The sequence below is a fragment of the Bufo bufo genome, chromosome 4, assembly GCF_905171765.1.
Source record: "Bufo bufo chromosome 4, aBufBuf1.1, whole genome shotgun sequence".
Lineage (NCBI taxonomy): Eukaryota > Metazoa > Chordata > Amphibia > Anura > Bufonidae > Bufo > Bufo bufo.
The window spans coordinates 231,331,709-231,345,357 of record NC_053392.1 but is presented as its reverse complement, the minus strand read 5'-3'; the positions used below and the strand labels follow the sequence as shown (position 1 = coordinate 231,345,357).

Below are 13,649 nucleotides of genomic sequence, written 5' to 3'. Positions count from 1 at the left end.
CCATCACCCATTGCCACCAGATTCTTGAAGAGGCAGGAGATCAAAAATCCCAAGTGGCTGTGAAAGACCTATTGTAAGATTTGATGACAGCAAGCACTGAGGTTTCAGCTTGCACAGTAAGATGCACACTAAACACTGAAGGTCTCCATGCCTAAACTCCAAGACTGACTCCTATACTGATCCAAAAGCACAAGAAAAGACAATTTCAATATGCTCAAACCCATATAAATAAGACACAGAAGTTTTGGAATTCTGTTCTGTGGAGCAATAAAACAAAACTGGAACTTTTTAGGTCTATGGATCAGCAGTATGTCTAGAGGAGGAGGTATGAGGCATACAATGAAAGAATCGCCCTGCCTACAGTGAAGCATGTTGGTTCCTTAGTGATGCTCCTATTGGGCTGCTTTGCTTTCTCTGGCTCAGGAAACCTACAGCATGTAAAGGGCAAGATGGATTAAATCAAGTATCAGGAAATCCTAGGAGAAAATGTTATGCCTTCTGTGAGGAAGCTTAAGCGTCATAGGACCTTTCAACAGGACAGTGATCACAAGCATAACTGAAGGTCTCCCAAGGATTGGTTTTAAAAGAAGTTCTGGTAGTTTCTAGAGTGGCCATCACAATTGCCTGACTTGAACTATATATATATATAAAATCTTTGATGGGATTTGAAGAAGGTGGTTGCAGTATGCAAATCCAAGAATATAAGTGAACTGGAGCACGTGGCTCATGAGGAATGGGCTAAGATTCTTAAGAACGCTGCCAGAAGCTGGTGCCTGGGTGTGCATCACATTTGCAGCAGGTAATAACAGAAAAAGGTACTCTACTAAGCACTAAAGATGCCTGTCAAGTCAAGAAGTTGAATAATTCTATCAGTCATTAAAAGTGGCATTTTGCGTTGAAATTTGAGAAACCACTTCTTATATTAGTTGTCATTGAATTTGAATTCTTTGGTTTAGGCAAAAAAGTAAAAGTTTGTAAATTTGGCTGATAAACCTAATTTACAATGGGGGTTAATTTTGACTGAAAAAATAATATATTATTAATTTTGTTAATTAAAAGTGTAAGCACCATGTAAACTGAACTAGGGACTCTAGGAGGGAGTGTACGTGGACACTTGATAGGAGTAGGATATTGGCATTAAGTGCAGTTACACTAATGGATTTCAGCATTAAATGTTAAATATTATATGAGAAGAAACCTGCCTCAAACTGGCTCCTGGAGCGGTCCATCTGGTACCACGCTAAACTATTATATGGAGTCCATCTCCAAAAGATTAATTACTGGCTATCCCTTGGTTTGAGTATAATAGATTATTATGCCATCTATCCTTGTCTTTATCAGTCTTTTAATATTAACTATAAGCTAAAAAAAAATTTTTTTATAGAAAGTGATTACAAAGAGAAGTGTTATTTAACGACCTTTTTGTGCACTTAAAAATATGGAAATATTTTGCAGTTCAATGTCTTCAGCTACTGTACTCCTATTTTCTGGATGTGCTCTGTTATTGGTCATAGGGACATTGGAAAGGTCCAAATCAACATCTTTATCACTATCACCATATGTATGGTGAGAAAAGCAGCTGCAGGCCTCATATAATTGTACGCTCCAATAGCACTTAGGGTTGGCAAATCCTCCCTCTACTGCAGCACTGCTGGCACAGTGGCCCTCTGCCAGTGTGTATTTAACTCTGATGAAGAAATGATGTACCACAGTGGCACTAACTACACAAGCCAATCCCTGGCCGTTGTGGTCATGTTAGTATGTTAAGGGAGTACATTTTTTTATGCAGCTGGTGTTCTAAAGAAAGAAAACTTCAGTTGTCAAATATCAATTTTGATACACAGAAAAGGACATCCATCCATTTCCTAAATTAAATATTTTGCTCCGTCTATCCAAGACTACTCTAACTTAGCTCCTAAATACAGTTCCATAACATCTGTCCAGCTATCCTTACAAATATTGACCAAAAAACTAAACATAAAAGATCATGCAAGAAATCAAAACAAGTCCCCCCTAGTCAAGATATGTAATATATATTATTGTATTTTTTAGACTATAAGATGCACTGCCCCCCCCCCAAAAGTGAGTGAAGGATTTGTTTGTGTCATGTGACCACGGAGCGGGAGTGAAGCGTTTGCTATTACTTACTGCTCCGTGGTCACCCGCCGGCGCGTACCGCTCTGCACTGGATCCTGACAGATCGTCAGGTCATAGTACACGTAAGCGCGCACTATGACCCGACGCTGTGTGACGTCAGGATCCAGTGCAGCGCGCAGATAACAAGAGGAAGGAGCTGTGGAGCGGTGCACCTACAGGAAAGGTAAGTATTTTATTTCACTGGCGCTGGGGACATGGCACTGAAGCGGGACAGCTAGCAATGGATGGCATGGAGGGGCTGACTGATGGCAGTGGGTGACATGGAGGGGCTGATCCGATGGCACTGGGGGACATGGAGGGGCTGATCCGATGGCACTGGGGGACATGGAGGGGCTGATCCGATGGCACTGGGGGACATGAAGGGGCTGATCCGATGGCACTGGGGGACATGGAGGGGCTGATCCGATGGCACTGGGGGACATGAAGGGGCTGATCCGATGGCACTGGGGGACATGGAGGGGCTGATCCGATGGCACTGGGGGACATGGAGGGGCTGATCTGATTGCACTGGGGGAGTGGGGGACATGGAGGGGCTGATCTGATGGCACTGGGGGACATGGAGGGGCTTATTTGATGGCACTGGGGGACATGGAGGGGCTGATCTGATGGCACTGTGGGACATGGAGGGGCTGATCTGATGGCACTGGGGGACATGGAGGGGCTGATCTGATGGCACTGGGGGACATGGAGGGGCTGATCTGATGGCACTGGGGGACATGGAGGGGCTGATCTGATGGCACTGGGGGACATGGAGGGGCTGATGTGGCACTGGGGTGGGAGGAGCTGATGGCGCTGGGGGATAGTGGAGCTGATGGCACTGGGGGAACTGATGCACTTGGGCTGATCGCACAGGGGGGAACGAAGGGTGTTGGGGACTGATGGCTGGGGGTCTGATGAGTTTTTATAAAGTAAAACAGTCTATTAATTCATTTTTTCTTATTAGATTACTCGATTAATCGTAAAAAATAATCAATAGAATACTCGATTAATAAAATAATCGTTTACTGCAGCCCTAGTCAGCGTGGACTGGAGGAAGACCAGGGAGCGGTAAGGAAGTTGCAGCACCACTCGGAGCAAGCGAGGTAAGTTTATTTTATTTTTTTAGCGTCTGATCTAAGGCTGATGGAGGTCTGTTTTGAGTCTGATGGGGGTCTGATCTGAGGCTGATGGAGGCTGGGAGGTCTGATCTGAATCTGATGGAGCTTGAGGGTCTTATTTTGGGGTCTGATGAAGAATGGGCATCTGATCTAGAGGTCTGATGAGGATTGGGGTCTGATCTGAGGTCTGATGAAAAATATATTTTTTCTTATTTTCCTCCTCCAAATCCTAGGTGCGACTTTAAATCCGGTGTGTCTTATAGTCCAAAAATACAGTGGACCGTGGTGTGTGTATAGATAGATAGATATATAACCTAACAAACAAAGCTAGTGGAGGACTTATGGACTTATACAGACTGGGTTCTGGGTAATGGTTCTGTGTCTTGCAATTTCTCTGCCTGAATATATCTGTCCAGGGAAATACAATAACTTGACAGCAACTGGAGGAACACAATTCGGAATCTGTCTGACTTGAATAGCAGAATGCAGTTAATGGAATGATGGCCAGATACTGCTAAGGTTTGTGATGAAGTACATGACATTCTCCAGGACACAAAGCTTCAAAACTTTGCAATCTCTTTTCAGTAAGATCTAGCTGTAAATCTCTCAATAAATCTCACTGCCGTGCCATGGCTTATAATGAGCATATTACCCTCCTACAGACATACCGAAAGCATAATAGACCAAAAAGCCATATGCCAAGTAATACATTGTATATACATATATACTGACAATAGGAAGCTGATCTATAGTAAGAACAAGCAATATAAGATGACCTGGTGTTTGATAACAGAATCTACACATCACCTTATCATAAAGGTGTCTCATAGTTTTCTACAGAAACTCTGATACAAATACATACTGTGTGTAGCATTCCTACTGCGGCGACAGGTGGTATAGGCTTCTATATAGTCTATTGTCTATAGGGATCTGTAACATATTACATTACTTAGTGTAATACATAGATCAGAAATGCATATTAGGTCTATTTTGCAATCTTAAAGGGGTTGTCTCACTTCAGTAAGTGGCATTTATCATGTATAGAAAGTTAATACAAGCCACTTACTAATATATTGTAATTGTCCATATTGCTTCCTTTGCTGGCTGGATTCATTTTTCCATCACATTATACACTGCTCATTTCCATGATTACAGACCACCCAGTGGTGGTCATGCTTCCACACTATAGGAGAAAGCGTTAGCCTCTCTGGTGGCTGGGACCATGGGAGCACACATAGGCTAGTGATTTCTCCTATAGTGTGCAAGCACGACCACCACCGATGATTGCAGGGTGGTCTGTAACCATGGAAACGAGCAGTGTATAATATGATGGAAAAATGAATCCAGCCAGCAAAGGAAGCAATACGGATAATAAAAATATATTAGTAAGTAACTTTCTCTACATGATAAATGCCAGTTACCGAAGTGAGACACCCCCTTTAATGACCTCTATATGAAACCTTGTAACTGATTCCAGCATGTTATAAAATATCCATGTCAATAAAATAAATTGTTACCTTCTATAGGTCTTGGTACAAAATGTGATGATGGTTTGGTCTTTTTCACTCGATTCCCTTTCATGATCTGTCCTTCTTTACTGAGTCCTAAGAACCACTGACGGCCAGATTCCTGCTGCCGATAGATTGTTGAGGAATAGATGACGTAGTAATTCTCAAAGACAGACTCTTTAAATTTGCATTCTGGTGTAAAAACATCCTAAAGGTAAGAAAAAGATGAGGGGTTTCATTACACACGAAGAGAGTGCAGTTTGAAAACATATTTGATAATTGCTGTGTTACTAAGAAACTACGGTAAGTAAGAAGACCTTTGTTCATATCCTAAAATAAATAATATATTCTACTGAGAATCATTATCCTTTTGAGTGAGTTTTTTTTATTTGTGTATGTTCTTTCTATGCTTGTTTCTATACATATGGCAGTACTAAACATGTGTCAGAAAGTGTGAATACCAAGTAGGCTGTCATTTCAACACTATTTACTTTAAACTGTAAAAAAAAAACTTAAAGGGAGCCTATCAACAGTTTTGACTGTGAAAAACTGCTGACAGCGCCTAGGCAGGGTTTGGGGAAAACAGCACAAACATAACTTTATTAGTGATTTTAAGATCAAGTTTTATGTGGATATAAACATTCTTTCTGCTTTTCACTTTTTCTGCAACTGCCCAGGAGGAAGAGCTTTGCTGTGTAGTGTTCTTTGCATTGAGACTCTTCCTCTGCTCTGAGTGACAGCTGGAGAATCCCGCCAGGAGACCACTACAGCCAGCTCTTAGAAAAGAGGGAAGGGGTTGTGAGCAGAGAACACTTCACAGTAAAGTTCTGCCTCCTGGACACTTGTAGGAGCAATGACTGGCAGAATAAAAGTTCATATTCTCACTACTCCCGTTAATAAATGCTATGCAAAAGGTATGTTTTGACTACTCTCCCTGGATTCTACCTAGCACTGTCAGCCGTTTTGCTTGCTGAAAACTGCTGACAGACTCTCTTTAAAAGGGAAGGTCCACTAATAACTCCGTAATGTGACGTTAAAGAGGTTGTAGGGCTTTTAATATTGATGACCTATCCTCAGGATAAGTCATCAATATCAGATCGGCGGGGGTCTGACACCCGATAAGCTATATGAAGGGAAGGCGTGTGCAATGCGTGCATGCTGTCTCCCGTCCCGCTTCCTACTTGCCATAGCAGCAGCGAGCAGGAAGCGAGACGGGAGACAGCACGTGCACACTGCCTTCCCTTCATATAGCTGATCGGCAGAGGTGCAGGTGTTGGACCCACGCCTATCCTCAAGATCGGTCATCAATATTAAAAGCCCGGAGAACCCCTTTAAGCAACTTTGCAAATAATTTTAATTTAAAAATCTCTACCATTCTCTGCAGCTCCAATGCATGTCTGAGTTTCCATTGTAACAAACTCTGTATAGTCTGATCTTGGCATCATATTAATTTGTCCCTTATTTCTTGCTAATCTACCAAATGTAGATATTAAAAAGAAAGGATCGATGGCAATCTGACCACTAGGTCAGATAACACTGGGGATATGTGTAGCCAGTATCCAGAAAAAAAGGCTGTAGACACAAAAATGTAAGTGACCAACTATCAACAAACAAGACTATGGGGGTCATTTACTAACCAAAAATATGCCTTTATTAGGCGTATTTCTGTCGCAGATTGCAATTTGCGACTTCTCCCCGCTCATGCCAGGGGTGTGGGCTGGGAAGAGGGTGGGCCGGCAGGCCTGTCTCATTTACCATTTTCTATGCCTGTTGAATGTAAGACAGCAAGGAAGCCGTTTTACATTTAGAACTGGCGGTGGATCGCAGAATTTATGTAGAGGCCGGTGCCTCAGCATCACTGTGGTGGATCCACTGCCAGTGCAGGGCTTTAAGACCTTTATCTTTATTATCTCTTTAGATGCATTGGAACAAAAAAAAGTATGTTTGCAAATGCAGTCATTCCTTTTAGTATGATTTCGTTTAGATGCTCCCAGATAAAGAAAATAATTCTAATGGAGAGCATTTCCATACTGTTACAGTTATTTTATCACTTGGATTGTTTTCCTCTGAGTTTGGCTACACTCACGCGACTGTATTTCTGATCCGCATACAGAGTGTTTTTTAATAGGTTCTGCGGAATGAACACACGTATTTTGCAGATCTGTGGTTTGCCTACCTCAAAATGGATACGGCCTTGTGAATGTTTGACATGGCCTTAGTTTATTACAGCAGCGGTAATAAACTAAAGCCAAGTCAAACAGGCTTCGCTTTCCTAAACTCAACCATGTATGTATCTTCTAGCGCCGTGCAAGCAGACATTGACACATGCACAGTAGACTTGTGCTCATCCTGACCAAGACTCCGGGCTCTAACGCGAATGCGCTGACATCAAATTGCACAGTGCTTCCGCAAGAAGACAGGCTAATGGCATAGCTGATGGCTGACCCTGTCAATCAAACTTGAGGAGAGGCTGGGAGGTGGAAGGAGGGGATCTTTCGTACATTGAGGAAAGCAAATGCCATTAGGCATATGTTTGGTCTAAGGCCCCTTGCAGACGAGCGTGTCCGGATGCGTTGCGATTTTTGCCTGCGATTGCGTTCAGTTGTTATTGCTCGGGTGCAATGTGTTTTGCACGCGCGTGATAAAACTGAATGTATATAAACAACATGTCTTAGCAACCATTTGTGAAAAACGCATTGCATCCGCACTTGCTTGCGGATGCGATTTTCATGCTCTATTCACTTCTATGGGGACAGCGTTGTGTGGAAATCGCAGAATATAGAACATGCTGCGATTTTCACGCAACGCACACGTGATGCGTGAAATCCAACGCACACGTACACAGCCCCATTGAACCTAATGGGTCCGGATTCCGTGTGGGCGCAATGCATTCGCATCACGCATTGCACTGGCGCGGAATACTCGCTCGACTGCACAACAGAGGCATGTCATTTTTAAACCAATCCAGGTTGGATTCAGATGAGTAAAGCCTATTTTATCAAAGACAGAAAATAAGTTAAATGGAGACCACAGTTTAATGTTTTGGACTCCGTTTGTCCCAATAAGCTGAATGGATCCACTGAGGGATATATTAGAGTACTGGTTTTGCATATCATCATAAAGCTCAGTAGAGAGCTTAAACATGATGGGAACTAATATAAAATGGTATACTGGGCACTCACACTATAGGCAGAACCATAAAATAGAAACAATGCTAATGACTGAATTAACAGATTTATTAGTATGGCTGGACGTTAATAATAATTGAGATAAAAGGAAGGGGCAACGTGAAGCCCCGAAACGCGTTTGATCCAAGACCCCCAGCTTATCTCCATTTGAACCTTTGTTACACCAAGTGTTGAATTTTCTCCAGGCTGACGCTATACAACCGGAACATCTTCTAAGAGAACCTGGCACGCTGATACATCAGGAGCTTGAACCTCTCCAAACCAGAGAACAAGCACATCCTTATTTTGCGACCGCAAAGTCAATCCAGCGTGGAAGCAGGCAAACATAGGCTTGGAGGACATCGGCTCTTTTATCGTACGGAGCGGTGACCAGAGCCCTATAAACCGGTGGCGGAGACAACCTGGGAACAACTATTGGGTGACACAGAGAACCGGAACCACAGCAGTGCAATCCACACTAACAATCACCGAACAGTGAGTATAAGCGGGACGCCGCATATTACACTCACTGCAACGAAAGCATTGCTCTTTCACTCTTTCACTGTTCCATTGGATTTTGGATTATTCATAGACCTTGCCCCAATATCCTAAACATTATAATCATCATTTCCTTGGCCAGGAACTCGACTGTCTTTTAAACTGTACTATTAGATGTTATTATAGCCGCATATTACCATTCCTTATTAATTCCATATTATTGTCTATTTACCAATATTCTATTCATTTTAGGTACTTATAATGTATTGTATTTTATTCCAATGATATTCTATTGACTTTTAGATAGTTTAGTCCATTGTATTTTATCTCAATTATTATTAACGTCCAGCCATACTAATAAATCTGTTAATTCAGTCATTAGCATTGTTTCTATTTTATGGTTCTGCCTATAGTGTGAGTGCCCAGTATACCATTTTATATTGTTTTACTTGTAAAGGAGGGGCGAATCCTTTTTTACTGCGAGCACCTCCATCTGTGGCCTCATTCACTCTTGTGCGTCTCATAACATTTACTCCAATGATGGGAACTAACATTGTGGATTATATCAAAGGAATAATCAGAACATAAACAGACTCTCCTAGCCAAAGCTGGCCTGGATATCCTATTTACTTCTCTTTCTGCATGGTAGAGATCAGTAAAATGCATTTGTTTCAGCTTGAGAGCATTCTGGGAGCTAAAGGTTCTTTACCAACAGTCTATCATTATTCCACAATATAATCTACAACATTCGTGTGACAGGAAGGTTATCATAAATATCCCAGTGCTCCGTTACAAGCTGCATCACAGTGACAATAAATCTGATATGGAATAATGCTATGGGCAGGAGCAGCGAACAGTAAAGACTGGAAATAAATCTTTTATTGTACACATATAAAAATATAAGGCGATTAGCTTTCTTCATTATGTATGATAAACCAAAGGAATGGGATATTATATCAATAGCAAACAATTCAGCTCTAATTCTTGTTGTAAACATAAAAGCTATTTGCCCCAGTTACATATAGTATCTAGTATAAAGAAGCAAATGCATTTACCAATACTGCAGATGGTATTTTCATGGGTGTAGCCCAAGAATAATGAGTGATCTTAAGACTATCCTCATCTTGGCAGAGTCAAGTATATATCAATGTAATACCTGCATTAGGGGTTTTCCATCTAGAAAAATAGGGGCACATTTATTAAGAACGTTAGACTTTTTATAAGGAAGCTCTCACTAACCATCCGTAACACAGCTGCCCAGCTCTACTCACACTTGGGCTCCATTCAAACGTCCGTAACGTGTTTTGCGGATCCACGGATCCGTAAAACACGGACTGCACATTGCCGCCACTAATAGAATGTGCCTATTCTTGTCCGCAATTGCGGACAAGAATAGGACATGTTTTATTTTTTTCGGGAACGGACATGCAGACCCGGAAGTGCGGCCCCATAGATATGAATGGGTCCACAATTCCATTCCGCAAAATGCGGAACGAAATTGCGGACGGAAAGAAATATCCTTGGACTGAGCCATCAGAAGGAGTTTTTCCAAAGTTTTGTGGTTTGGTACATATTGTGAACCAAACTCTTCATTTCTCTCTATGGCCGACTTAATGTTTCTGTACAATCACTTTTCTTAGGTAATCTACGTATGAATGTACAACAACATTGGTTTGATTGCAGTGATCCATGAGGTTACAGCTAAAAGGCTTATTTGTATGGATCACCTAACATTTACCATTTGGGGTAAATGTATACTTTTTGTGCTCTTTATGTGATTTTAAAAGCAGAATATGGGCACACAGCTTTGTTATTGCTGCCTACTCTGTAGGAGGAGGCCGACCCCTCTGAGTCAGGAGTGCTCTGTAGTCTGATTGCATCAGCCAGAGAGTCTGGATTTAGTAGTTGAGCTGAAAGGAAGCTGGTGGCCTACTCCAGGAGACACACCATCCCTGGAAGCTGCTAAGAATTACTAAAAGCTTCTGAGAGAACTAGAACATATAATTTACAAACGGTAAAGAATCAATAAAGGCCATGCATGATAGCAACAATAACACACATTTATGGTTTTGGACTTTGCTGCTTGTGGAGAGAGTACAGTATATTGCTTCGCTGTCCACCACACTTTGGAGACAGATTGGCAATCGGAACTAAGATCTGCACCCCACAGTAGGAATTGCAGTGTTAATGAGAAATTATTTCCTGTGGTTATTTGGAAAGATTGCAACATGCATTCAGAAGTAGCTACCATACAGTCAACTTTCCCATATACAGCTTTGGGAAGATTGTTTGTCTAATTTGGAGAGACTGAACTTAACCTTTCAAGTGTCTGAACTGCAACACCTATCATTCTCAGTAAAGAGACTGTTGCCTGTTTCAACTAAACAGGGCTTGGTCATTGCCACCATCCAACATCGACTCCTAAATCTCCCTCCATGCATTGCACCTATAAACCTAACATCAAAGGCACCACACCTAACACCAGGCAGGAGTTCCAAAAGGTCTGGGGTATGCCCGAAAGGAAGAAATGGTGCACACGGCATGCAAAATGTAAAAGAGTATAGATCAGAGGTTGCTCTGATCTGTGCCTTTGGGATCAGCATAATGAGCTTGCTCTTCATGAAGTGTCTACTGCCTGCTCCGCATGGTGAGTATACTTATCGTGTATTGTCAAGCAGTGAAACAACACTTATTAAGTTAGTTCCAGTAACCACCAACAATTAAAAGGGATTGTCTGTGTATGACAAAACCAGACATAAGCTCCTCTTGGAATCCCCTCTATATAAGAATGGCTCCCAATCTGACAAACTAGGCACGGCCATGCATTTCATAGATAGTCATTCATTTTGTAGTGAGATGGCGATCAAAACTGCGTCTTTTTAAAAAGAGGAATCAGAATAATTGTCACCTGCTTCCATGATGAAAACATTTGCAACATTCTGGGATAACCAATGATCCTCCTGCATTTATTGCTACAAATATTGACACTGGACAGGTACTTTATCGTAGTCTTGAAGGATAATTGTCATTTCAAAATAAACTGTAATGTGTGTACTTGAGGATTAACACAATTTCTGGCCATCAGATGACTTTTTTTTTTAGCTTTGTTAGTTTCCCCCCTGTTTAATCTCTCTATATAATTCTCAGTTGTCTCTGAGCTGTTGGCTGGAAACTAGCTGGTATGATGCCTGATCATAGACCACACATGGAGAAACAGGAGGTTCTGCTCTCTAACTCTCCATAGAACACCTTCATGAGCAGCAGCAGTAACGCAGGACATTATCCAGCAGATGTGAATTCAGCACTGAAATGAGACTGTAAACATTTACTAGCTAGCAGGAGTGTCTGTGTCCGTCTTTCTCAAGGTTTACACGAGTAGAGACAAGTGTACCAGCCTGACGAAGCGCGTACAGCGCGAAACGGCCGTCGCTTGTTCACCTGTGTGAAGCTCTTGGCGTCCAGCCAGACGCCATCCTCCGCGATTGTGGAATAAAGTTACTACTTAATTACGCTGGTGAGTGCCGCCCGATTTCATTTCTTCACATGGTTTGACTTTACACGAGTAGATGATTGGTACGATTGATTGAAAAACGAGTTGTTTCTCGGTGTAGTGAATGTTTCAACAACGGCCCTTTAGACGCGCCGATTATCGCTCACAAAATCGTAATTTTGATGACATATTCCATTGTTTGTAAAGCAGACAGTTGCAATTACACAAAGCAATAATTTGAGTGGCGTGCTTAACCCCCCCTTAATGGCACGGCGCTGGCTTCTTCTAGAAGACACCCGGGGCTCATGTCCGCAACCGGCAACCGCAATGCCGATCACGGACACTTAACCCCTCAGATGCCGTGGTCAATCCTGACCACGGCATCTAAGCGTGAAACACCGAAAGCGAGTGCTTCCGGTGATGCTGCGGCTCCCCCGTGTGGAGATCAGAGGAGCAGGAGTGTGTATGCAGCAGCCCCTGCCTTGGGAATGACAGGAGGCTGCTGCATAGTATTTCCTATGGAGCCCTTGCCTGTAATAGGGCTCCATATGAAAGTAGTAAAATCATCATAGATTCCAATGCTAGCGCAATGGAGTCTATGATAATAGCAATCAGATGATTGCATGTTATAGTTCCCTATGGGAACTATAAAAAAGTGTAAAAAATAAAATAAAAAAGTTTGTAAAAATAAAAAAAAACATAAAAATTCAAATCACCCCCCTTTTCCCAAAATAAAAATAAAAGAACAAAAAATAATAATTAAAAAGTAAACATCATAGGTGTCGCGATGAGCGAAAGCGCCCATAGTATAAAAATATATTCCCCATATGGCAAACAGAAAAGCGTCCAAAGCCGATTCGCCGTTTTTGTCGCTTCATAAATAAAAAATGATCAAAAAGACATACACACACCCAGAATGGTATCAATAAAAAGTTCAGATTGTTCTGCAAAAAATGAGCCCCCGCACAGCTCCGTACACATAATGACAAAAAAGTTATAGGGGTCAAAATATGGCGACAAATATAGATTTTTTTCCCACTTAAATTTTTTTTTATCACTATTAAAACACACGAAAAACTATACATATAAGGTATCGCCGGATCCGTACTGACCTGTAGAAGAAAAATAACCGGTCAGTTTTATCGCAAATCGGTCGTCGTAATTAAAAAACCTGTAAAATTGTGGTGGAATAGCTTTTTTTTTTGCAATTTCACCCCATTTGGAATTTTTTCCCCGCTTCCCACTACATCATATGCAATATTAAATGGTGGTGTTGGAAAGTACAACTTGTCCCGAAAAAAACAAGCCCTCATATGGCTATGTGAAAAGACAAATAAAAAAGTTATGGCTCTGGGAAGACAGGGAGCGCAATACGAAAACGCAAAAAAAAAACAACCTACGGGGGTGAAAGGGTTAAACACACCCACGTCTGTAATCGTGTGGTCATTGAACGATTCCTGTTTACGCGTATGAAATCGTTAATGTCCAACGATGATTTTTAAGTCTCTCCAGATAAGCTCCTTCTCCTGATCATTCAGCAACTTTAGATATTGTAGAATAATGTCTTTCTTTTAGGGATGTGAACATACTATCCTTTCCATGTCAAATAGCACAGAATTCCACAAAAAAAGCCTTGCTGTTTGTGAATAATCCCCAATATTTTCCAAAAGAAATGGGGTTTTAACATGAAATCATTCTGTTGTAGTGAAATGTCACCATCACTGCTGAGAAG

At 41.7% G+C, this 13,649-nt stretch overlaps 1 protein-coding gene across 1 annotated transcript in view; it reads right to left on the bottom strand.

Annotated features, from left to right (window-relative positions):
* Nucleotides 1-13,649, bottom strand: part of FGF12 (fibroblast growth factor 12) — a 338,330-nt gene that overhangs the window by 21,979 nt on the left and 302,702 nt on the right. The window contains 1 exon segment of the mRNA XM_040428364.1: nucleotides 4,772-4,970. Coding sequence (XP_040284298.1) covers nucleotides 4,772-4,970 — 199 coding nt within the window.